Source organism: Argentina silus, assembly GCF_951799395.1.
Source record: "Argentina silus genome assembly, chromosome: 9".
NCBI lineage: Eukaryota > Metazoa > Chordata > Actinopteri > Argentiniformes > Argentinidae > Argentina > Argentina silus.
Window position 1 is genome coordinate 13,171,809 of NC_139663.1, and position 24,709 is coordinate 13,196,517.

Here is a 24,709-nt window from a genome sequence, read left to right on the forward strand (position 1 = left end):
AAAATGCACACCAACTGGTTGTGTATGTTCATTGTTGCCAAACTAGCAACAGGTGAATGGACTCTTACGGCTGTATTATCAGATAGAAGGAGCCAGGGCACCAGTAACAGTTCTCGAAAGGGGACTTGATTAAACAGTGTTCTTAAATGTCTGTGACTGATCGGATTTTCATTGAACATTTCTGTGACGTTTATACAATAACGATCATGTTGACTCCAATTCATTTTTAGCATTATACAGTCAGATAGGGACTTAATAACACTCTTCATATTGAGGTTATCCAACCCTTAGATGTTTTAAAGCAAACAGCGCTTGAAAAATACATTTGGTCAGCTGAGGCAACATTGGGTTATATTGTCCTCCGTTTGATTGGCTGCTTGGGAGTAAACAAGGCAGCATCTGTGGTGCAGGGGATGTTTCACCCAGGGTTAAAAAGAGGGAGCAAGTGGGGGCCAGGTGGGGTTCTAGAAACAAAAGGCTGTGATTGCATCTAGTTTTCAGCAGAGAGGGGAGGGGATTGGGTTAGATTGGAACCCTGATTGGACCAAAATAGACTTCGGGTCGACCTGATATAATTGCATAAAAAAAAGGACGGAAATTACAATTCGATGGTGTAAATAGTGCATTTATTTATGATTTGTCAATGAACTGACAATGTGTGCGTGTGCATGTGCGCGAGTGCATGTGTGTGTGTGTGTGTGTTTGAGGAGGTGGTATTTTAGACCTCTCCCTTTCTTCCCCTCTTTTCTTCCCCCCCTCCCAGTGAATGGTCTGGTGAGTCTGCTGATGTGGGTCTGTGAATGAAGATAGCCCTCCCTCTATCCCCCCATCCCCCTGGGTGGTCATTCTAGGACACACACAATAATGAGATTTGACCATTAAGTTCATCAGATTGACCCCATCCACTTCTCTTTGTATTGGAAAATGTAGAAGAGCAAGTTGCTAAATAATCGGGATAAGGGATTCAAATGTGTCTTGGTGTATCGACTCATTCCATCCCATGCATTACAATGAGCCTGTCCTCTGATTTCTACCTCCCTCAGATGTGCAGAAGCCTTCGTTTACGGAGTCTGACGCCTGTTAACAGGGAGACAATGGCAGGAGTGTGTGTGTGTGTGTGTGCGTGTGTATGTGTCTGTGTGTTTGTGTGCGTGCATGTATGCGTGCGTGCGTACGTGCATGCATGTGTGTATGTGTGCCTGCTGCCTGTCTTTACTGGGCTGGGCTGGGTGTTTGTGGAATGTCCCGGGCCAAGGCGGATGTGTCTGGAGTGCTGTGATGGAACTCGACCCGGCCTGGTCCACTGCCTGGGAGCCGGCTTCATTCTGTCTTCCGATCATTCCGACCTCAGCGGTCTTCCCTGCATCCTGGTCGGAACGCTGGTGTGTTGTTCCAGCCTCTCCTGTTCTCACACTGGGAGGGAGACTCAAACACACCCAGATCTGTTTCCAACTCTCCCACCACTCCCCGTCGCACAGTGACAGAGACAGATAGCTGCATCATTCTGTACGGTAGCCCCTCGTGAGAATGTGAGAATGTCTCCCTTACGAATGAGGTAGAGAGTGGAGACACTAGAGAGACCTACACAGCAGAGAGACTAGAGAGACCTACACAGAGGAGACACTAGAGAGACCTACACAGCAGAGAGACTAGAGAGACCTACACAGTGGAGAGACCTACACAGCAGAGAGACTAGAGAGACCTACACAGTGGAGAGACCTACACAGAGGAGAGACTAGAGAGACCTACACAGTGGAGAGACCTACACAGTGGAGAGACCTACACAGCAGAGAGACTAGAGAGACCTACACAGTGGAGAGACCTACACAGTGGAGAGACCTACACAGAGGAGAGACTAGAGAGACCTACACAGTGGAGAGACCTACACAGTGGAGAGACCTACACAGCAGAGAGACTAGAGAGACCTACACAGTAGAGAGACCTACACAGTGGAGAGGCCTACACAGAGGAGACACTAGAGAGACCTACACAGAGGAGAGACAAGAGAGACCTACACAGTGGAGAGACTAGAGAGACCTACACAGTGGAGAGACCTACACAGTGGAGAGACCTACACAGTGGAGAGGCCTACACAGAGGAGACACTAGAGAGACCTACACAGTGGAGAGACTAGAGAGACCTACACAGTGGAGAGACACACAGTGGAGAGACCTACACAGCAGATAGACTAGAGAGATCTACACAGTGAAGAGACTAGAGAGACACAAAGAGCTGCAAGGATCCTACTGGAGCCTGTTCTTTTCTTCTTCTTCATATTTTCATCAGTGTATTGCATCGAGAGAGTGGAGAAAGACAGGAAAGTAAGGAGGAGAGGGTATGTCAGCAGGGCATGGGCTGGATTCAATCCCATGCTGACATGACCATATGTGTGCACCAGGCGAGGCTGGTGGAGGTAGAACTCAGAGGACAGGCTCACACAATGGAGTGTGCGTGTGTGTGTCCGCATTCGTGTGTGTGTGTGTGTGTGTGTGTGTGTGTGCATGGAATAGGGAATGGTATCACTCTGATTTCTACCTCCGCCAGCCTTCTCTGGTGTGTTGTGTACTGTATGTTATGGTACCACTATGTAATTAGGCCTCTGGCCCACCCCAGGCCACGCAGCCCCTTGAGATTCTGTGAGAGTGAGAATGTCACTCTTTCGTATGAGGTGGAGAACAGGGGAGGCTGGTGGAGGTAGAAATGAGAGGACGGGCTCATTGTAACGCATGGTGTTCAATACCATTCCTCATTCTGTTCCATGCTTCGCAATGAGCCCGTCCTCCGAATTCTACCTCCACCAGCCCCCAGAGTTGATGTTTTTTCACGTTGAGGACAACTGTGCTTTTTGAGGACGTGGTTCCACTCGGATGGAAACAGAAACGCCACCCTTGGGAAAGCCAAAAGCAGCGGGCTGCGGGCAGCGAGCAGCGAGCACGTTGAGTGGAAGGCTCATTGCGCAACTCCCGACTCACCACATATTTTGTGAGTGTCTGAGCGAGCGTTATGAGTTGACACACTCATCCAGGGTGACATCATCATCCCTCTGTTCCTCTTCTCCGTCTAGCAGGGCTGTTAGCTGGGACTGTTTTATGGCCAGTCAAGCGAATGGCCGCGGTCCCTAGCCCTAATGAGGAACACAGCTTATTTGGGAGGCGGTGGTTGGTTGGATTGGTGGGATCCTGGGGAGTATTTGGGATTGTTTTTGCTTTGAGTAGTGTACTACCTAGCTAGGTCACAGTAGGTTTGCATTGCAACACCCACACACACACACGCAGGCAGGCAGGCAGGCAGGCACGCACGCGCACGCACACACACACACACACACACACACACACACACACACACACACACACACACACACACACACACACACACACGCAGGCAGGCAGGCAGGCACGCGCACACACGCACGCACACACACACACACACACACACACACACACACACACACACACACACACACACACACACACACACACACACACACACACACACACTACAGAGGGAAAACAAACTGAGGGGTTGTGCTGGGTCCCATTTCTCCGCCCTTCCACTGAAGTGTGCACTTGTGAATTCCCCACATGGATTTAACAGCATAGGATGGGTCTAGGCATGACTCTTATACCCAACCATTCTCATCTAAATCCATGTGGGAAAGTCCACAAGTGCATACTTGAGGAAAAGGGTGGTGAAATGGGACGCAGCATTAAGCTGAGGATCATGGGTAACTGAGGGACCAGCTCACAGTGGCATGCTCTTGCTTTGATGCATTATTGTGTGTATTTTGTATTTTACTGTGTTGTGTATTCAATGTGTCGCTTTGTAATTTGATTTATATGTGGAGAGAGTACAGCCGCAAAAGAGACCTTGGTCTCAGTGTATTTTTCCCTGGATAAATAAAGGTTAAATAAAAAACCTGTACTGTGTGGTTAAAGTGGAGGGCTTGTTTGGGGCGTTTGCCCAAAGTACCATGTTGAGAATGGACTATACTACAGTACAGGCTGGGTGACCTCTCTCTCATGCCAGCATCTGTGGTCTGCATTGGAAGGTTAGTGGTGATATCATCCCCAGGTTTGTACACGCTCCAACTCTTTATACCACTCATCTCACTAAAGAATGTATGTGTGTGAGTGCGTGTGTGTGTGTGTGTGTGTGTGTATGTGTGTGTCTCTCTGTGTATGTGTGTGTGTGTGTGTTTGTGTGTCTCTCTGTGTGCGTGCGCGCGCGCGTGTGTGTGTGTGTGTGTACTCCAACTCGCTACACCCTGGTAAGTTAGCCGTTATTGTCAGTGAGGTTTACAGCACACAGGCATCCAAAGCTAATGATGCGGGAGAATGGCTGAGCTAACAGCTTTGAGTTGTAGTAGAGTACATGACTGGAGCTCTTGTGTAATAAATGTTGTAGAATGTGTAATAAATGTTGTAGAATGTGTAATAAATGTTGAATACATTTAAATGTACATTTAATGTTATTAGTGTTGCCTATTTCCAGCGTCGCCACCCCTTATGCTTGAACTGTTTTTTGTCACTCTGTGTTGTTACTTTGTTAACTTTAAGTTGCTGTAGTACATGTAGGATATGACTTTGTTAACTTTAAGTTGCTGTAGTACATGTAGGATATGACTTTGTTAACTTTAAGTTGCTGTAGTACATGTAGGATATGACTTTGTTAACTTTAAGTTGCTGTAGTACATGTAGGATATGACTTGAGCTCTTGGGCGGTATAATGTGTAAGAAATGCTGAATACATTCACTGTTAATGCATAACTCTTAGTGTTGCTTGTCTCCACCCCTAAGTTTGAACTGTTGTTTTGTCACTGATGTCATGGGATTTGACGAAATGCAGCAGTTCCCAAACTTGGGATCGGTGACTGATTTCAAACCGTGAGAAAATCAAACTAACCTCTACGATTTAATAAATAAGACACAAACATTTTTATTTTGTATGAAGACCAACATTGTCTGTGTACCTGTAGCCCATATTGCAGTGTTTTGGGGTTGAAATCCAACCAGTAAGAGCATCGTTTAGGCAGTTAGAACACACTTGGACGTCATTATTATGTGTTGGCATAGCCCACAATCAAGTTGTTGGGCTCAAAGGAAATGATTGATGTCAATTTGGGATTGTGAGACAAAACGTTTGGCAACCCCTGATGTAATGTGATTTGATGTACAGTAATGTGATATTGTTATTTCTTTATTTGAGAAACGGTCTAAGTTTCCAGCAAATAGGCCAACGCTGATCCCAAAAGGCATGTTCTTGACGTTCAATGATGAGATGATGTAATGAGAAAGAGTTGAACATGCAATCCACAAACGCTGTACTTTTACAGAGCTTTATTTCAGATGAATTAATTTTCAATTCTACAAAGGCTGTTCAATAGCTACAGACTTTTCAATACTTTTTCATTACAGCCACCTACAATCCAATGCAAACGAGGAACCAAAATAAAAACCAAAACAGACAAAAAACAAACAAAAAACAAAGGCCACATTGTTTCATGTGTCATTAAATATATTCATTTGTGATAAACATAATATATTAGTATGCATTACAGGACATTACATAACGTTTTTTTGCAATGGACAAAGCTAAAAAACATTTACAAGCCAAAGTATGGGCAGAAGCAACATTTAGATTGAACAGTTCTGCAGCAGAGACTCATGAGTACAGTACCGTTCTCCAAGCGTTTGGAAAACTGGTCTAGATTTACACACAGATAGCTTTGATCACAGGTGTCGATCGCACAGATGGATGTGTTGGTAAGAGAGAACAGTTGATATGGATTGTAAGGAACCCTAACCCTAACTCTAACCCTAACCCTAACCCTAAAGATAACAAAGTACTTGCTGCTGCGTGCGTGTGCGTGTGCGTGTGCGTGTGTGTGTGTGTGTGTGTGTGGGTGTGTGTGTGTGTGTGTGTGTGTATGCTTCCACAGTACGCTCCTGTGTGCGTACAGGTAAACAAGAGAAATCAAGAGAATCGGCCTCTTTTTCATTCATCTGTCTGTCTAATCATCAAGCCTATGGTATTTTAAACTCTGGTTAATAACACATGGAGATAAATCTAGTTAATGTTTAACAAAAAAAAATAGTAATACTATACAACTATATATATATAACATTTAGACAGCCGGTCAACCCTTTTGTCAAGTACCAAGTAATGTCTTAAACATAGAATACTGCCCTCGAAAAGTTAGTTTCCAATCTTGTAAAAGTAAAGTAAAAATGTGACATTGATACAGTATGTTGATCACATCATTACACTCCTGTAATATTGAATCACTCCACAGGTTATTTTTCACCACATGTATGCATTCTGTATACATACTCGTTATGTGTACATAATTCATCATCGTGGTTAGATTTTAGTCAGCTGAATAAAAAGTGAGCAAGCATGAGCAATCATTTGAACAAAGTTTGCTTTTGATAGGTCTCAAAACATTCATTTTCAAAACAACAGGGTAACAAGAGGTGGGTCATTTCCAAACTCAAACCAGTCCGCGGAGGATTGGAGTATGTCCACTTTTCCTGCGTGGTAAGTCTTTTGTAGAAACAGTTAGTGTAAAACGCTCAGAGATGTTTTAAGCAGTCCCTTGCCTTTATAAAACCACACCGAAACCAAGATGCATCAATCAAACAGACAGAATGGACAGAAGGTTCCAAGACCAAAGGCCAATGACAGCACACAATCACTCAGAGTTCTGATCTCAGTATAGAACGCTTGAACAATCATAGACAATCATTATTTGATGTTTTTTGAGAAACCACAAAGTATGTTTGTTGTCATGTGGGCATTCATATCCTACGAGCAAGAATTGAGTTTGCTTGGGGACTTTTACACACTTGAACCTATCTTATATGTTCTGAATACTGTTGAGTAACAACAAGCCATGAAAACAGTAAGTGCATGGTTGAGGAGAGGCTAGTGGAGGTAGAAATCGGAGGACGGGCTCATTGTAATGCATGGAACGTGTTTTTGATACCATTCCATGCATTATAATGAGCCCATCCTCCGATTTCTGCCTCCACCAGCCTCTCCTGGTTGACATACAGTCTCTCGTCTATTTCTAGATGATGTCAGAGCACTAGTACTGTAATGCCTACTACTGTATGAGTATTTTTCTCTGCAGGTAACAACTCAACTGTCTGTGGATGACAAGTTATTCGTCCATCCATATACAGTGTAGGCTCTTTGCTATTTTATAGTATCTGTGAATGATTTGTTTATGGCACTTTGATGTTGACGAATATGGAATAAGCTGCAACTTTGAGGTAACACCCACATGCACTGCAAGAAAGTGAGGAGCTCTTAAAAAAAAAGAAAGGTATATGGCGTTCTCTCTCTCGCTTGATTTTTACAATTATATGCTGAAACCACAGTAAAACCTAGTTTTAATGATCAATTTAATGTGTTAACACTCTTTTAGCAGTTTACACAGTTTATCGTGACAAGACTTGGCAAGCAGGGGCCACTCATTACACATGAGAGAGATTCCCCTCACGCCCTCTGGCCTCGTCACCTCACTTCACTAGAAAACACTTTACACAACACAGTATATATATATATATATTTATAAAAAGAGCCTTTTAAAACACAGAAATGTGATACAGTAGATTGTTTTCTGATGTTCGGTAAAAATGAACTGGGAATATAAAAAGGAAAAAAAAGAAAAAAAAAGAAACAACGTTTCGCATCATGAAGAAAACAAACGATGAAGTAACATATCTGAAATATTAGGTGCAAACTCTGCAATTCCACAACAAAACAAACCTTGAAGGACAACAGAAAAAAACAACAACTGTAAAATGAGCTCCTTCACGAATGTTCCTAAAAAAAACCCCACGCTAATATTCTCTTTTTGCTTCCACTCAAAGCAGCAGCACTCAGTCCACTTCATCCCTTTCTCTCTCTCTCTTTTTTCACTTCTTCTCTCTCTCTCTTCCCTCTAGTTTCTTCACCTCCATCCTCTCCTCCATCTCCTCCTCCTGTGGTCCTCAGACTCAAGGCCTCACGCCTCCTTCTTTCCTTCCCTCCCTCCCTCTCTCTCTCTTCTCTCTCTCTCTCCTCTCCGTCTTTTCTTAGCACTTGCCCCTCTTGTCACGTTGTTGGAACTTCCTGAGCCGCCGGCCCCACAGATCCTTCCAGGGGATGAGGAGGCTCCCCTTGTCCGCCACCACGCCGCTCTGCCCGGGGGAGTCGTCGTCCGTGCCCAACAGCAGGTACTTTCTACCGGGCTTGATCTTGGGGCACTTGCAGGCCACGTCCTTGGCCCTCACCCACAGGAGCTGGTCTCCGCGGCGGATGCGGTTCTCGCCCTGCTTGTAGATGGAGATGATGTTGACGGTGAACTTCCACCACTCGCCCGCCTTGTCTCCTTTGAGGACGTGCACCTGGACGGCTGGTGGGAGAGAAGAAGAAGAAGAAGAAGAAGAAGAAGAAGAAGAAGAAGAAGAAGAAGAAGAAGAAGAAGAAGAAGAAGGGGTTTGATATATGAGTCGTGATCAAGCAACTCTTGAGGAAGAGATTGTGTTAGATATTAATACACATCAGAGGAGGCTAGTGGAGATAGAAATCGGAGTATGTTTGATACCCTTCCATCCATTCCATGCATTACAATGAGCCCATCCTCCGATTTCTGCCTCCACCAGCCTCCACTGACACACATCCACAGTAATACATAGATTTCTCTTCATAAAAAACAAGGTGAACAGTGACCCCATAGCAAACAGCCATTGGGTTTGTACCCTCACCCTGTCATCTACATTAAACTGCAGATGACCTCTGAGGACCTTGGAGCAGCTGTAGCCTAAATGTACAATTTAACAAGAGGTCCAATAACTGCTTGAATGTTTGAGAAAGATCCAGGAATGGCTGACCTACTGTGTCAACTGTGTGTGTGTGTGTGTGTGTGTGTGTGTGTGTGTGTGTGTGTGTGTGTGTGTGTGTGTGTGTGTCCTGTGTGTGTGTGTGTGTGTGTGTGTGTGTGTGTGTGTGTGTCCTGTGTGTGTGTGTGTGTGTGTGTCTCTCTCTGTGTGTGTGTGTCCTGTAGGACCTGGTCCCTCCCCTCAGATATGACCCCTGACCTTTCCTTGTTGTGTTGGCTAGCATGCTCCGTATTACAGCAACAGTTGCCATAGCGCTCCCCGGGGGGAAAGACAATGGGTGCCCACTGAGGACATTTGAATGAGCACCTCCCTCAGACTGGCTGTAATGTTTGACTGCTGTGGTCGTATCCTTAGAAACGCTTTCCTTTTCCCCTCAACTGACAAGCCTGGAGAGAAAGAGGTGGCGGTGTGTATACTGGATAAGTAAAGAAGAAAGTTGAATAAAGGGGGAAAAATTCTGCATTCATCCTGTATTGCAAAAAAAAACAAAAAAACACACATCTGTTTGAGGTAAAAAGCTCTGACGCAAAGCCATCCCTGTGCTTTTGATAGAGCTGCCTTTCAGGTGTAAAGCAGGACGCTGCACATCTTGAGAACCCTGGGCTAGAGCGACTAGAACCTTCTGTTAACTATTGAGACTATTTTCCCAGGAGTTTGGCCCCCTTCTAGTAGCTCCCCTGGCCCCCCCCCGCAGTAGCTCCCCTGCATGGATCTGTGTGTCACACCAACCGACCATTAATGCATCACTCTGATTGCAAAAACGGTCGCAGTCGTCGCAACGAGGGGAAAACAACTCACTGGGGTAGGGAGCTAATCTATGCTTGAGGTGAAGTGGTTTAGTCCGGAATGTGCTATTAATGACAAAGTAGGGGGCTGGGGAGGAGCGGGGGGACAACTTGAATAGTTTCCACTCACAGTTGTGTGAATTGACCCAATTCAGGGAAGAGAGTGTATGGATGGTGTGAAACACTCTCAAGACACATATGCACACGTGCACACGTGCGCACGCACGCACACACACAGACACGCACGCATGCGTGTACACACACACACACGCGCGTGTACACACACAATTCTGCCCCAATCTTAAGTTTACCATCCACGGAAGGAAAATGGCTGTTACATTTACATTTACATTTATGGCATTTAGCAGACGTCTTTATCCAAAGCGACTTACAACAAATACATTTGTTTAAGTAAGTGAATCATCTATCCAACAGTCATCATAAAGTAATCAATGCTCACACCAGGGGCCATTAGCAGTCGTAATGCCAGAAGGCATTTTTTTAATTTTGTATTATTTATTAACAGGAGAGAACTTGTACAGGGAGGGTAGTGGGGGTGAAGAGGCCTCAACAGTTAGGGTTAGTACAGGGAGGGTAGTGGGGGTGAAGAGGCCTCAACAGTTAGGGTTAGTACAGGGAGGGTAGTGGGGGTGAAGAGGCCTCAACAGTTAGGGTTAGTACAGGGAGGGTAGTGGGGGTGAAGAGGCCTCAACAGTTAGGGTTAGTACAGGGAGGGTAGTGGGGGTGAAGAGGTCTCAACAGTTAGGGTTAGTACAGGGAGGGTAGTGGGGGTGAAGAGGTCTCTAGGAAGGACTGTGTGCTCTGTGGAATGTCTTGAGGTGTCAAAGCTGTGATGTCATCAGTTTGGATGTAATAAGATCGATTGTGGTTGGGTCTCCTTATCAACAGCTCCTAATTTAAATACTGTGGTTTTTAGGGTGATATAAAAAGCAGAGGTCAAGGAAAAGCTCTTTCTCTTTTCCTGTGTCCTGTTGTGAGGTTCTCATCATGTTGTGAGTAGCATTGTTTTGAATAACCAGTGGTCATCTCTCTACCTCTCTCTCTATTAGGATGTAACATTTCTCTCTGAAGTATTCGCCATGTAATAGTTGTATTAGTATACAACAAATATTATTAAAGCCTCACTTGATTCATTCTATTTGACCTTTCTTGCACTAATTCAGTACAAACTCAACAATTCTTTACACATAGTGATAATTACATTGGAGTCAGATTATCAATATTAGATATGTTTTGCTATTAACAAAGTATAGCCAAAAGTCTTTGCCAAACCTTCATGTGGAAACTGATAAATCCGTCTACACACACACACACACACACACACACACACACACACACACACACACACACATACAAACACACACACACTCACACTCATACACACACATACACACACACGTAAACACGCACAGCCTGGTCGCACACACACACACAAACACACACACACACAGCACATCCTGGTCGCGCACACACACAAACGCACGTACACACACACACACACACACACATACACATACACACACACACACACACACACACACACACACACACACACACACACACACACACACACACACACACACATACAAACACACACACACTCACACTCATACACACACACACACACACACGTAAACACGCACAGCCTGGTCGCACACACACACACACACACACACACACACACACAGCACATCCTGGTCGCGCACACACACAAACGCACGTACACACACACACACACACACACACACACACACACACACATACACACACACACACACACACACACACACACACACACACACACACACCTGTGTGGGCTTATTAGCTGAGTAATGTTTGAGACAATGTAGAGCGGCCACGGTATTATCTGAAAATAGCACAGGAAGTATTTTTCTTCTCCTTGTCTCCCGCTGAATTGCAAAGGCACATCGATTGTCCCCCCCCATAACAGCCTGGAACGTTCTAAGAGAACGGGTGGGTGGTGGTGGTGGAGGAGAGTGGAGGGGGGGGTGAGTGTGGGGGGCTGGTGTGAGCAAATTGCACACAATTTCAGAAGAAAGGAGTCCTGTTGGGCTGAGTAGAGCACGCTCTCACAGTCCTGCCATTCATTAACAGTGTGTCTCTGGGCTGGAGCCCACTCCTTCAACCCAACACATAAAGGGTGTGTGTGGGGGGGAGTTGGGGGAGGGGGGGGTAGTGGGGTGTGTGTTTGGGGGGGTGGGGGGGTACTATTTATCTTCCCAGCCACAGAGAGGGTTACAGAAGAATCGGGATGTGTTCCGACCTTATGAGCTATCCGGGTTCTGCTCCCAGAGCCTCATCCAAGAGCGGCAGCGTGAGAATCCAGCAGAGATAGTCCTCTGGGTCTCTTGGTCTCTCTCCCTGGCTGGCCCAGCCCTCCTCTCCCTGGCCAGCCCAGCCCTCTGGGTCGGTCTTACTGGCCCAGCCCAGCCCTTTCTCCCCTGGGTCTCTGGGCCTCCCTCTCTGTCTGGCCCCCTTCTCCCTGGGTCTCTCTCTCTGACTGGCCCCCTTCTCCCTGGGTCTCTCTCTCTGACTGGCCCCCTTCTCCCTGGGTCTCTCTCTCTGACTGGCCCCCTTCTCCCTGGGTCTCTCTCTCTGACTGGCCCCCTTCTCCCTGGGTCTCTCTTTTCTTTTTTTCTAACCCGCTCAGGAAAGTGGGAATTATGGGAGGAATGGTTGTAGCCCAAGAAGAGGGATGATGATAAAGTGCATGCTGTATAATTGAGGTTGTAAAGCAAAATAGCTCAGTCCTCAACCACTGCCCACGGAAACACAAACACAAACATTCTTCAATGGCACACACACACACATGCACACGCACACACGCACACGCACACACACACACACACACAGAGAAATGGGGCTCTGTTGTGACACTAGGCCTGCCCCATTCCAGAAGGACCCTATGCTGAATTGAGCTGATGAAAGAAGACCAGGGACACTAAACGTCTGCTTTACTGTGAGAGGACAACGAGGAACAACAGGACCACTGGGACTATCTCAGCAGGGTGTCAGAGAGGGAGAGAGAGAGAGGGAGGGAGGAGGGGAGAGAGAGGGAGGGAGAGATGGAGAGAGAGAGAGAGATAGAGAAAAAGAGAGAGAGAGATAGAGAGAGAAGCTAACACCACTATGGTTGCCAAGCCTCCTAGCGAGGCCAAGCCCCCCGCTGGGGTCCCTCTCTCTGGGCAGTGCGCTGGGGCTTGACCCGCGCGCCGCCACACAACGGGGCGCTAATCAAATTAGACCGCGCTTAATTACAACACTGAAGCTCCTGTCCCTTCTGCTTATCAGCCGAGTGACTGATCTAGGACCTGTTGCCCTGAGGCAAGCCGAGAGGGGCGGCTCGGGGGGGGCCGGGGTCGGGGTGGGGGGTTGGGTGGGGTGGGGGGGGGAGTGGTGGTGGGGTGACGGGGGCTGTGTGGCCCTTCCTTTGAGCGCTGGCCCGGAGCGTCTGCAAACACGCGGCTCTTTGATTCATTGTCCCCCCCCCCCCCCCCCCCAGTAGGGTAGAGAGGGGAGGGGCAAAGGCTGGGGGGGGCAAAGGCTGGGGGCTGGGGGGGATGTCAGCGGGGAATATAACCCCTTTGTGCCCACCGTCTCCGTAACTACGGCCACAATGGAAAACAAAAATGAATAAACACAACATATTTCTTTCTCTCCACTCCGGGGGTGGCGATCCGTCAGCGTCGGCCTAATTTACCACCTGTTTGTGTCGGATGGAATGCTCTGAACCGGCAGAGTGCACTGCTGTGTTTAAACAGGGGGCCCCTTCCCGCGACCCCAGGGGCTCCACAGCAGCCCCTCACACAGGGGGGGTGGTGGCCCGCGGGAAGCCCACAAAGGCACCAGGGACAACCCTGAGAAATGAATTAGATGGAAGCAAAGAGAATGGATGCAGGCGTAAGGAATGGTCTCTACCCATACCGCCTCCATACTATACAGCCAAGGGAGAACCATCGGCATCCAGTGTTTTTAATGAACTTCAGAGAAAACCAATAGGAACCTCCCGCTTTTCATGAAACAGCGCTCTGATTTATAGATGCAATACGCAGCTCATCTCCAGTGCGTATGATAATCGACATTAACGATCGATGAAAACGTGAATGATGGCTGCTGTCAGTTTCCTGGTGAGCTGAAACAAATGACCTCACTATTACATGAAACAATGAAAATATTACAACAACAATGAAAGAAAAGAGAACAGGGGAGGCTGAGGGAGGTAGAAAACAGAGCATTTGGCTCATTGTCCGTTCCTCATTCCATTCCGTGCATTACCATGAGCCTGTCCTCAATTTTATGAGCCCGATTTCTACCTCCACCAGCCTCCACTGGAAGAGAGATATTTGGCGCTCAGAGTTTTAGCGTTCGGATTCGTAAGACTCTTCCTGCTCAGTTTGATTGATGAGCGTTAACTGATGACGAAGCTCTTGGACGTGCGGCTCAGCTCGGCGGGGGGGAACGGGTACGGTTCATTGGAGGAGCGAGATGTGTTTCATTACAGGAAATGCTGATCATCAAGTGATAAGCCCCTTGAGTACACCAGACACTATCTCTCACAAACAGATAGTATCTATCAATCGAAGTCTGAACGATAAATACGCTGTTCGAATGGTTACAATACAAAGGGATGGGGAATCATCTACCATACGATATGCTGGTATAGTGGAACGTCACTGGAGACACCCAAACAAGCACACAGCGCTATAACGCCGGCATGAATATGCCGCTTTGCCCATCATCCTAGAAACGGAGAGAGTGTAACAAACTGTGCAGGTTAGAAGATGTATTTTCAAAAAATAGTTTTTCAGCTAAATTAGCAACTGGTCACGTTAGCCACGTTACTTGTACCAGTGCACATCTCAAATATCAATCAAAAAATTGCAAAATAGATATATTTACTAGTCTCCTATAGAGCTTCCAATACAAACTTGCTATGTTTGTCTCTAGACACCTTCGTTGTCATGGTATTCTTTGAATATGATGCACTCACTTTACCAGCGTATAAAAAGCTGAAACATTCCCTTGCTAATGAAATACTACTCAGCTGAGTGCTATGAAGCATACAGTACGATTACCTACTGCAAGACAAATGGAGGTGCTGTCCCAAGCCAGGAGTCTAAGAGAGGCCTTATTAAGGGAAACTCACATATAAGTTACATATAATGATCTCTTCTCCCAGACATGTTCCACAGGGTTTGTGCTGCTCGGCTAGTTGTATTGTGGTTAGCAGACAACGATCTGCTGATAGGAGATCTGTACCATAGCACTGCTGTGATTAATAGACTGGTAGGTCCTCACAGGGGATGAGGATCATGGATCATTCTCCTGGTGGAGATGTCTAGGCGGGCTGCTCAGTGGGACAGGCAATGAAACACTATATGTCAGACATGAGGCTATTATGCGAGCTGTGGATGGTCCCACATGCTACTACTGTCTCTCTTATACCCCCTCTGTTTCTCTCCTTCTTTCTCTCTCTTTCTTTCTCTCTTCCTCCCCCTTCTCAGTCTCGCTCACTCTCCCCCCTCTACATCTGTCTCTCTCTCTCTCTCTCTGTCTATCTCTCTCGTTCTCTCTCTCTTTCTCCCCTTCTCCCTCTCTCTCTTTCTCTATATCTCTTTCATTCTCTCCACCTCTCCCTCTTCCTCTTCCTCTCTCTCTCTCTCTCTCTCTCTCTCTCTCTCTCCCTCTTCCTCTCTCTCTCTCTCTCTTGGTCTTGTGTTACTGTTTTTAGTAGTGATTCAGAACATGATGATAGACTCCAGTATCATCAATCATTAAAACTCAAATTTCCTTTTTGCTTCAAGTTCTTGGAAGTTATTTCATTTGTGAAACAGCTCCAAAGACCCAGATTTGAGAGTTCACCATTGAAAAGCAAAAAAGAAACAACTTACATGTACTAGTGTACATGACCTATGCTTGCATGTCAATCACAGTACTTTCCAATACGGTGATATACAGTATTCAGATCAGTGGACACTTGTGGAGGTAGAAATCATTCCTTATTCTATTCCATGCATTATACCATTCCTTATTCCATTCCATGCATTACAATGAGCCCGACCTCCGATTTCTACCTCCACCAGCCTCCACTGTATCAGATATATTTCTGATGCTGCCCAGCACTGCTGGTTGAATTGATGCCATTAGGTTAAGCCTAGTCACTGGACCAAAGGCCATCCACGTTCAATGGAGATCATACTGTATATACTGTACATTTAAAATGCTTTCTAGCCCAGCAGTAGGCTTACAGTAATTGGTATCCAGAACACCCAATAGTGGACTTATTGTTGTGTACTTTGGCTCATTTCATCAGTATGGAGGAGCCTGTGAACCTGTAGGCTTCCTTCCTTCCAAAGCCCCAGGCTCCAGGCCCTTACCCGAGCCCACTCATATGGAACCCCACTGAGATTGGCAGGCCTGGGAGGTAGGCCTGGGGAGGAGGGGGGAGCTAGGGGGAGCTAGGGCCCAGGCTGGACAGATCCACTGGGCTTGGAGGGAGATGTAGGGGGAGAGGAAATTACCCATTAGCTGTAATTGAGAGGGACTGTGAGGGGATGCAGTGGGAGATTGTACTGCAGCCATCTGAAGCTCTGATTCCTGGGCTTTGTGCAGCGGGACAGCTCATGAAAGACACAATCACAGGCACATGCAACACACACATACACACACGCAAGCATGCACACACTCACACACACACACACACAACTCTCTCACACACACACACACACACACACACACACACACACGTATCCCTCCCTCAAGGTGGGGAGAAAATCTTGAACAAATGGAAATAGTCCCAGCTGAGGCCTGGCAGAGCAGGACTATGATGGAGCGCTCCAAGCCAGTAGGAGGCCTGGCGCATGCCACGGTTCAGCATGGGGAATGCATGTCTCTCTCTGTGGGCAATTTCAGCTGAAGCACAGGCGGAGAGATGAGGTCAAGATGTAAAGAATGGAACTGAATAATCCCTGTGTTTCTCTGCCCTGTCTGTACTACCACCGTCTCTTTCTCTGGTGATAAAAGAGGGCAGCCTGTGGTGAGCCTGTCCCCAGCAGACTCTCCCCTTTCTCTCTGGCGAGCTCTGGAGAATCTCACAGAATAATGTGTGTGTATGCCAGCGTGCAGATACAGCACGGTGTTACATATCTTAATGCATGTTTGTACGGCTTGGTTTGAAGCTACAGGATCAGTTAGGTTTGTAACACTGTTTCAAGTTTAGTTGCTCTTTTACCTGTGTAGCAGGTGAGGCTGGTGGAGGCAGAAATCGGAGGATGGGTTTATTGTAATTCCAGCATTACAATGAGCCTGTTTAAGCATTACAATGAGCCTGTCCTCCGATTTCTACCTTCACCAACCTCTCTTGCGGTGTAGTAAATGCTGTAATTATACTTGTAACAACATTGTCATAACATATTTTTTTCACAATACTCAAGAAATGCTGGCAAACTGATATATCTCTTAAGGTGTGATTTAAGGTGTCTTGGCACTCAAATACTGTATCAAGCTAGCTGGTTTTGAACACAACCTTCCAAAAATATTTAATTTGTTTAAATTCCATGTGTTTCTTCCCAGAACCCAGCACTCCTAGATCTAACATTGGCTGGGCTGTCCATCAGTGGTGTCCCTCAGGGCTCAATCCCGAGACCTTTTCTCTTTGATGCAATGAGTCTAATTCTGAGAGTGTGAATAAGCCATCAATGCTGTGGCCCAGGAACCCCAGAGAAGAGGGGTTGGGGAGTGGATGGGACGGCCCATGATCGGATTAATAAAGACGTCTGGCCCTTTGACCGCTGGCCCGGCGCTGGACCATAACATTCCTGCGCTGTGGACTCACCGTAGTCTTTCTTGCAGTACTTCTTCATGTTGATCTTCAGCTTGCCCTTGGACGCCTTGCAGTGAGAATCACAGTCTGTGGAAGAGAGGGGTGGGTTAGAAGGGGTGGGTTAGGTTTCCAACACAGAATATAGCACAGCCAATATCTCACAACCATCTGTATATGAGTTATCTTTAATGGTCCATAACCTAGCCTCTCTCTCTCTCTCTCTCTCTCTCTCTCTCTCTCTCTCATGATCTATAGGCTAGTCACAATTGCGTTATCTGATAAATGCTGTTATCTGATAAATGCTGCTATAGATTCCCTATAGAGATGCTTCACGCTTAGACAGATCCTCCTGTCAGTTCACTCTCTCACACACACGCACGCACGCCTGCACGCATGCACGCACGCACGCACGCACGCACGCACGCACGCACGCACTCTTGGCACCCATTGTGCACACCCCACACACACACACGCACGCACGCACATGACATGCCTTATGTCAGCGCTGGGGATAGGGGAGGTCATTCCAGCACAAAGGGAGGTCACTGAGGGAAATTAGCTAGTAGCCTGACCAAAAATTAGCAGGGGCCTTCTCCGTGTCCAAGCTACTCTAGGGGGAGAAAGTCAATACTCTCACATTGGATTAGCTTGGGCCTGTTCTGCTCTGAAAGGAGCCTGAGCTGCTGCAGAACCAGCAGCCAGAAAAAACTCACAGAGTTATGATTGATTGCTTTCGGGTCTAGCGCTATCCCTCTGACACCGTTCTGTGTTGACCTGGACTCACGGACGTGCCAGAAGGCTTTATCGATGGCCGCTGACCGTCATGTTGTTCCCGCGCCAGGGACCTTCGCTAACAAGGGAGATGGGGGTGGGACGAGACGAACGAGGCCAAACTTGAAAATTGAAAATCGTTTGTTCCCTTCACTTTTCCACTGACTGACACAAATTGAAACCAGAACATCTCCTGGTGTCCCCCCCCCCCCCCCCCCACGCACACACACACACAGTGTAATAAGCCCTGTGCTCTTTTTTTGGGGGGGGTGGGGGTGGGGTGGGGTGCGGGGGTGGGGGTGGGGGGGTGGGAAAGAGGGAATGGGCGACCAGGAAAATGGAGGGGGGAGAGGGCATTTGGGAGAGAGGAGACCTTTCAGCTTGCCTGAATATGGACAAACTTCATTATTTCTTCCAGCCCCTCTGTCCAGTCCTCCCCTTTCTCCCTTTATACTCCCTGTGAATGAGGTTGTCCGGGTAACAGTGGAGTGAGAAAAAACGCCACCCCCACCCCCCCAAAAAAGGCAGGTTGGGGCGCAGGCAGGAGATTGGGAGCGAGTGCAACGTATGTATGAAGAGGGGAAAACATTCCTAGTGAACTGTCCACCGGCAGCTTTCGGGGTGGCAGAGAAATCCCCCCAAAAAAAGGAGAGCGAGAGAGTGAGAGAGAGAGAGAGAGAGAGAGAGAGAGAGCGAGAGAGAGAGCGAGAGAGAGAGAGAGAGGGAGAGAGAGAGAGAGAGAGAGAGAGAGAGAGAGAGCGAGAGAGAGAGAGAGAGAGAGGGAGAGAGAGGGGGAAATCCTAAAGTAAATGAATTTGACGAGTCCATATCGACCACGCCTGATTTCCATGTAAATGAAGTGGTGAGAGTGGGGGTCTCTTTGTCTCGCTCTGGCCCCTGGAGGCCTGTACCGTACCCCCTTTGATAGCTGCCGTTCCCCATTAGCCCAGCCGCACAATCCCCCAACGCTGGCCATCACACCCACGGCTCTCATTAAGGTCCAGGCCCCTGCTGGGAGGACAAACGCCCCCTTTGTGTGGCCTCTCGAGCGGGGCCACCTTCATTCTCCAGGGTCCCTGGGGACCACACCACTCTTAATTTGGAGGGTGGGTGTCTGTGTGTGGGGTTGCTGATGACAAGAATCCATTTGGAGGGTGGTGTATGTGTGTGTGTCTGTGTGTGTGTGTGTGTATGCGTGTGTGTGCGTGTGCGTGCGTGTGTGTGTGTGTGAATCCCTACCCATACAGCCTGTCACCACAGTATGTTACGGAGCCTCGCGATTCAGCTCAATGAAATCAGTGGTGCCACACTGTCAGCTAGATGGTAATGTTTCACAGTACCCGCAGTATTGCAATCTAAGTTGAAACTGAACCAAAAACATGTTGGCTGAGGCAACATATCTAGAGACGAACACATTGCTCATGGCCTCTTTCTCCTCACTTGCATGCCAGGGGGGATCTACAGGAGTAAACAAGCCAGAATGTCCGTTGACTAAAACAACACACTAATTGACATTACAGAGCCAAACAGAGCGGAGCCCAGCTGTGCCTAACCGGGCTGGGCCTGGGCCTGGGCCTGGGCCTGGTTAGGCATCCACCGTAGTTGCTGAAACAGCGCTGCTAAGCAAGTCTGCATGTTCAATAACTCAAACTGTATGGGGCTGAAAATGACTGTGGTGGTATGTCATACCCAATCAGCATTTCCCTGGTCCACAGACCCAGAGCTGTGCGTCCGATGAATAATAGGGTGTAAATAAGTGAGCAAGACCAGGGCAGGGTTCTCTCCTTCCCTCCCCCTCCCTCCCTCCCTCCCTCCTTCCTTCCCTCCCTCCCTCCCTCCCTCCCTCCCTCCCTCCCTCCTTCCTAGTCCCAGCGCAGCCAGACTTGATTGAAAAACAAACTGGTGCAAATGAAGCATGTAATCAGATTAGGAGTGATACCCAGGGGAGGCTGGGAATACTGGCAGGGAGGCCAGGGAGAGCTGCTGACCAAATAATCTGGGTTTGACATCTTCTGCTGCATTAACTGATCTCTCTTGTAAACAAGAATGTTTACTCTCAATGGGACTTACCTGTATAAATAAAGGATAGGTACATGCATAAAAACATTCATTTGGAGGACACTACTGTATTGGGATGGTGGACCTGGATAAATATGAAAATATACAGTAATCCTACTGCATAGCGATACTGTAGCAGGGGAGGCTGGTGGAGGTAGAAATCGGAGGACGGGTTCATCGTAACGCATGGAATGGAATGAGGAATGGTAACATGTTGATACAATGAGGCTGTCCTCCGATTTCTACCTCCACCAGCCTCTACTGTACTGTCGGTAACAGACATATCACTCACCTGAGGACTCCTCAGCGGAGCTGGTGTATGTTGCCGTGGGCGACGCAACTGGGATCTCTAGAACACAGAGAGAAGGGAACACGGAACACACAATGACATTCCACCTCAATATTCCATTTGACAGCTGTGGAAATTGTTGTTAGAACTTCTCAGTTTAATTCCCTGCTTGCCTTCTGGTGGGCATAGATGAACCTCAGAGATGGTTGGGGCATCCTCCCAGGGCACAATAAATAGGTTGTCATGTTAGTGTGCTGATTAGGTTGTTAAGATGTGTGTGTGTGTGTGTGTTTGGAATACAGTATTATAATACCCAGTTTCCCATTTGTGTTTGACTACATGACATTTGTGGCATGCTGTATTGTGAAGCACGTGAATGCCAGAGCCCCCGGCCTTGTTAAAATGTAAGTTTGGCAGGAAGTTTGCTATCACAAAGATTTAATATCAAGTTATTAAAATCGTAAAAACATATCATCTAGAAAATATACGAGGAACGGAATATTTTCCGCTCAATCTTCGAGACCCCTATTTCCTCCAACTTTTACACTACATTTGTTACTCTCCCAACGAAATTAAAGAAATCCTATTCCAGCATGCTTGTAGGTTGAATTTATCGCTGTGGACCCGGGCCAAGCATATCAGAGTGATTCCTGTTCCACAATGGCTTTGTCCAATTTCCTAAATACAACTTTATCGGAAATGTCACCAATTGAAACACTGTTAAAAAAAAGGGTGGACAATTGTAAATGTCTAATGTGTCCCACAGCCGGTGTTATCTTATCTGCTCATGCCAGCTGCGTTAGCAGACCTGCTAGCCTAGCACCGATTAACCCATCTCTATGTTGCCGTGGCGTTTATCGCCGAGGGGGCTGGGAATCTGCAGGCGGCAGATACAGCCAATAAACATATCAGTCATCATTCCCCCGGATGGGCAGGTCCGGATTTATTGGTAGATGGACCGTTAACGGTGTTGACGGCACACAAGCCCAGATGGTCTGTTTCTTTAAGCCCTGGGTCAAACAGCGAAACATCCATCCAGAGCAATAATGGAACAGGAGAGGGAAAACAAAATGAAGTGGACTCTGGCCATGAAACCATGCATAACAATCACGTAGACCTACAGCGTATTTGTGGTCTTGTGTGTGATGCTTGTCAGTGACTACTGCTATGGATGGATGTGGCCAGGAGTGCTACAGGCTAGCTGGGTTCTGGCTGGACCAATTGGGTTAGTGTGTGGTCCGTTAATGATGACAGCTCAGCACCGAGAGAGCAGGGTTGCGGATTTTATTTCAGCCAACTCAGCTCAGTCAAATATAATAACAATATGTACCAAACTATAAGGTATAGTATAGTATACATAAGGAAATTATTACTCAATACGTTAAAAAAAAAGAAGCTTTTAACATAAAAAAGGTTTTTCCCCAAAATATTTTATTGACGAAAGAGAGGCAGGTCTTACTGATGCAGGGGGCGATGGGAGAGCGACTCTGCTGGTAGCCCTTGGCACAGCGGTTGCAGGTGATGCCCGTCACGCCATCCTTGCAGGGGCACTGGCCCGTGGTCTGGTTGCAGGTCTTGCCGGCTGCGCCAACTGGATGGCAATCGCAAGCTGTCGGGGGGAGAGGAAAGAGGAGAAGACATGAGCGGCAACGTCCTGTATGAGAAGATGTCAGTGGAGGACACAACTTATCTGTTTACGTCTAGTATTGACATATAAAACAGGCGTCTCGTCTTTCAGGTGACTGAATCTCTGACTTGTCCTCTGCTGATTTCACCCACTTGAAAAGTAAGCTTTGAATAGTCTTACTGTAAGAAAGTACCTCCTGTATCAATACATCATTCTGATGCATTTAGTTTAATAGTATAATACACACACACAGAGACTGCACTCCGCTCCACGGTCACCCCATGTGGTGAACTGGGACTTGCACCATTGCCAAACCTCAAATTACACTTTTTCCCTCGTCCAGCCTTAATGACTGTAGGCCTTTCCATTACGGTTGAGTATTGAGGAACCGAATATATCATATTATCAAATAATAAAATCGCATCTCAATCTCACTCAATCGATCTGTGAACGCATTGAGGCTGCATCTGTGTGTGTGTGTGTGTGTGTGTGTGTGTGTGTGTGTGTGTGTGTGTGTGTGTGTGTGTGTGTGTGTGCTCATGCGTGTGTCCATGTGTGTGTGCATGTGTGTGTGCATGCGTGTGTGTGTCCGTATGTGTGTGTCCGTATGTGTGTGTGTGTGAGTATGTGCGCATGTTTGAGCAGCATGTTCAGCTGTGCGTGTGTGCGTGTGTGTGTGTGTGTGTGTGTGTGTGTGAACAGCTATTGTGTTCTCCTGGGTGCTGTGATCCACTGGTGGTCAGAGGGGGCTGTGCGCTGCTCCTCAGATTGAGTTTCCAATGTAAAGCTTTTTGGCAAAGAGCTCCTCGCAAATAAAGCCTGAATAATGTTCGCCCATTAATGGAGAAGTGGAACCTACTTCAAAGCCGTCTGTTTAAGCCGTTAGTCAAGACCATCGCACATTAAATGTGAGAATTTCGTTATGTGCGTGTACTCTGCCAAACGTTTACCATAAAGTGAGTGTTTGAAGTTGAAGCCCGACTCTCCCCATTAGGGTTCTATGTGTGTTTTATACACCAGTGGAGTAATTTGAAAAATAGCTTGAAGTGGTCCAACTAAAGGCTAGAGTTGGGTGCTATTAGCTTGGGCTCTGGGAGCTTTGTGAATATTAGAAGTCACTTGTTAAATTCAAAAACGAAAACCTTTTAGGGTTATTTTTCTAGTCAATTTGCAGTGTAAGAACATTTTGTTAAGTTTATTTGCTATGCCTATTTGGAATTGGAATTCTGCCTCTGCCTCTTCCTTATGCCTGCAGTATTTGAGTGTTTGGGTAAATAAATAAATAAATCGGGGAAAGAAAGTTTAATCAAAACCATACTGTAACTACTATAAAATCATCCTAAAACAATGCTATTCAAAATGTTAAAAAAAGCTAAACAAAAACAATGAGGTCATGAAAGAAAACTGATGTTTCTAATCAAATCCCCCTCTCCCCCAACCAGGATGTTATGTTGGCCCTTGTTCCATACAGTAGGAACACAAAACACATCGTTTTTTTAAAGTTATTTAGGTTATAAATAAGTTATGTAATAGTATCCATGTACTGTATATACGTGTATGCATGTACTGTAGCAAGACCCTGTAAGGTAAACTGTATATGGATCGAAGATTTATGATCAGTACACTTAGTCTCTGCCTCTCAGCTTATTCCACAGGCATCATCTGCCTCTACAAATGACTTTCTAATGCAGGGTGGGACCGTAACAATAAAATGTGAAAACCATTATGTCACTTTTGTCCCTCCCTACGTCTTGTGGATACAACACAGCACATGCAACGGCGTTGTTTTCTTAATGGCTTTTAAAAGTTCAACGGACTAATGCTTATATTGACAGCAACATAATACGATTGTGTTTCTCTGCCACTCTCACTCTTAAAGAGAACATGTAGCTGCGTATCGGAGACGCTGTAGACGACGGGGGAGGCTGGTGGCGGTAGAAATCGGAGGACAGGCTCATTGTAATGCATGTTTTGGAATAAGGAATGATATCAAAGCCTGGTACTGGAGACTCAATCAGGAATGGTACAGTATCGAACCCTGGTCGACTCAACTTGTGAGCAGCTCTGTAAGAGAGAACCAGGCAAGCTGATTCAGTCTCAAATCATTCTCCCCCCCAGACAGAGCAACAGTGAGCAGACTAGAGGAGAGATGCACCACAGCTTCTCCTGTCCAACCGCCCACCACCATAGTCCTCCTTCTCTCCTGAGGTAAAGCCGCTGCACTGGGCTCTCAACAGCTCAAGTGCTACACTGGGAGCAGAACTGGGAGCATTAATTAATTTCTCTGTGCATTGGGCTGTGGAGCTAAAGAGCTGCTGAGAGATTGTGGGGGTGTGGGATGTGGGTTGTGGGGGGGCTGGGGCTGGGGGGGGGGGGGGCTGCAGTGGACCGTGCGTGTGCCTGCTCCTCCATGGTGGACTCCCCGGG

General features: G+C 47.0%; 1 protein-coding gene across 1 annotated transcript in view; it reads right to left on the reverse strand.

The window, feature by feature from the left end:
- Positions 1-8,081: 8,081 nt before the first annotated feature.
- The window catches only part of ntn1b (netrin 1b), a gene marked incomplete at both ends in the record, with an annotated part of 44,184 nt that continues 27,556 nt past the window's right edge, over positions 8,082-24,709 (reverse strand). Inside the window, 4 exons of the mRNA XM_083676590.1 lie at positions 8,082-8,401; positions 17,550-17,624; positions 20,659-20,715; positions 22,115-22,264. Coding sequence (XP_083532716.1) covers positions 8,082-8,401; positions 17,550-17,624; positions 20,659-20,715; positions 22,115-22,264 — 602 coding nt within the window. The remainder of the gene's footprint in view (positions 8,402-17,549; positions 17,625-20,658; positions 20,716-22,114; positions 22,265-24,709) is intronic.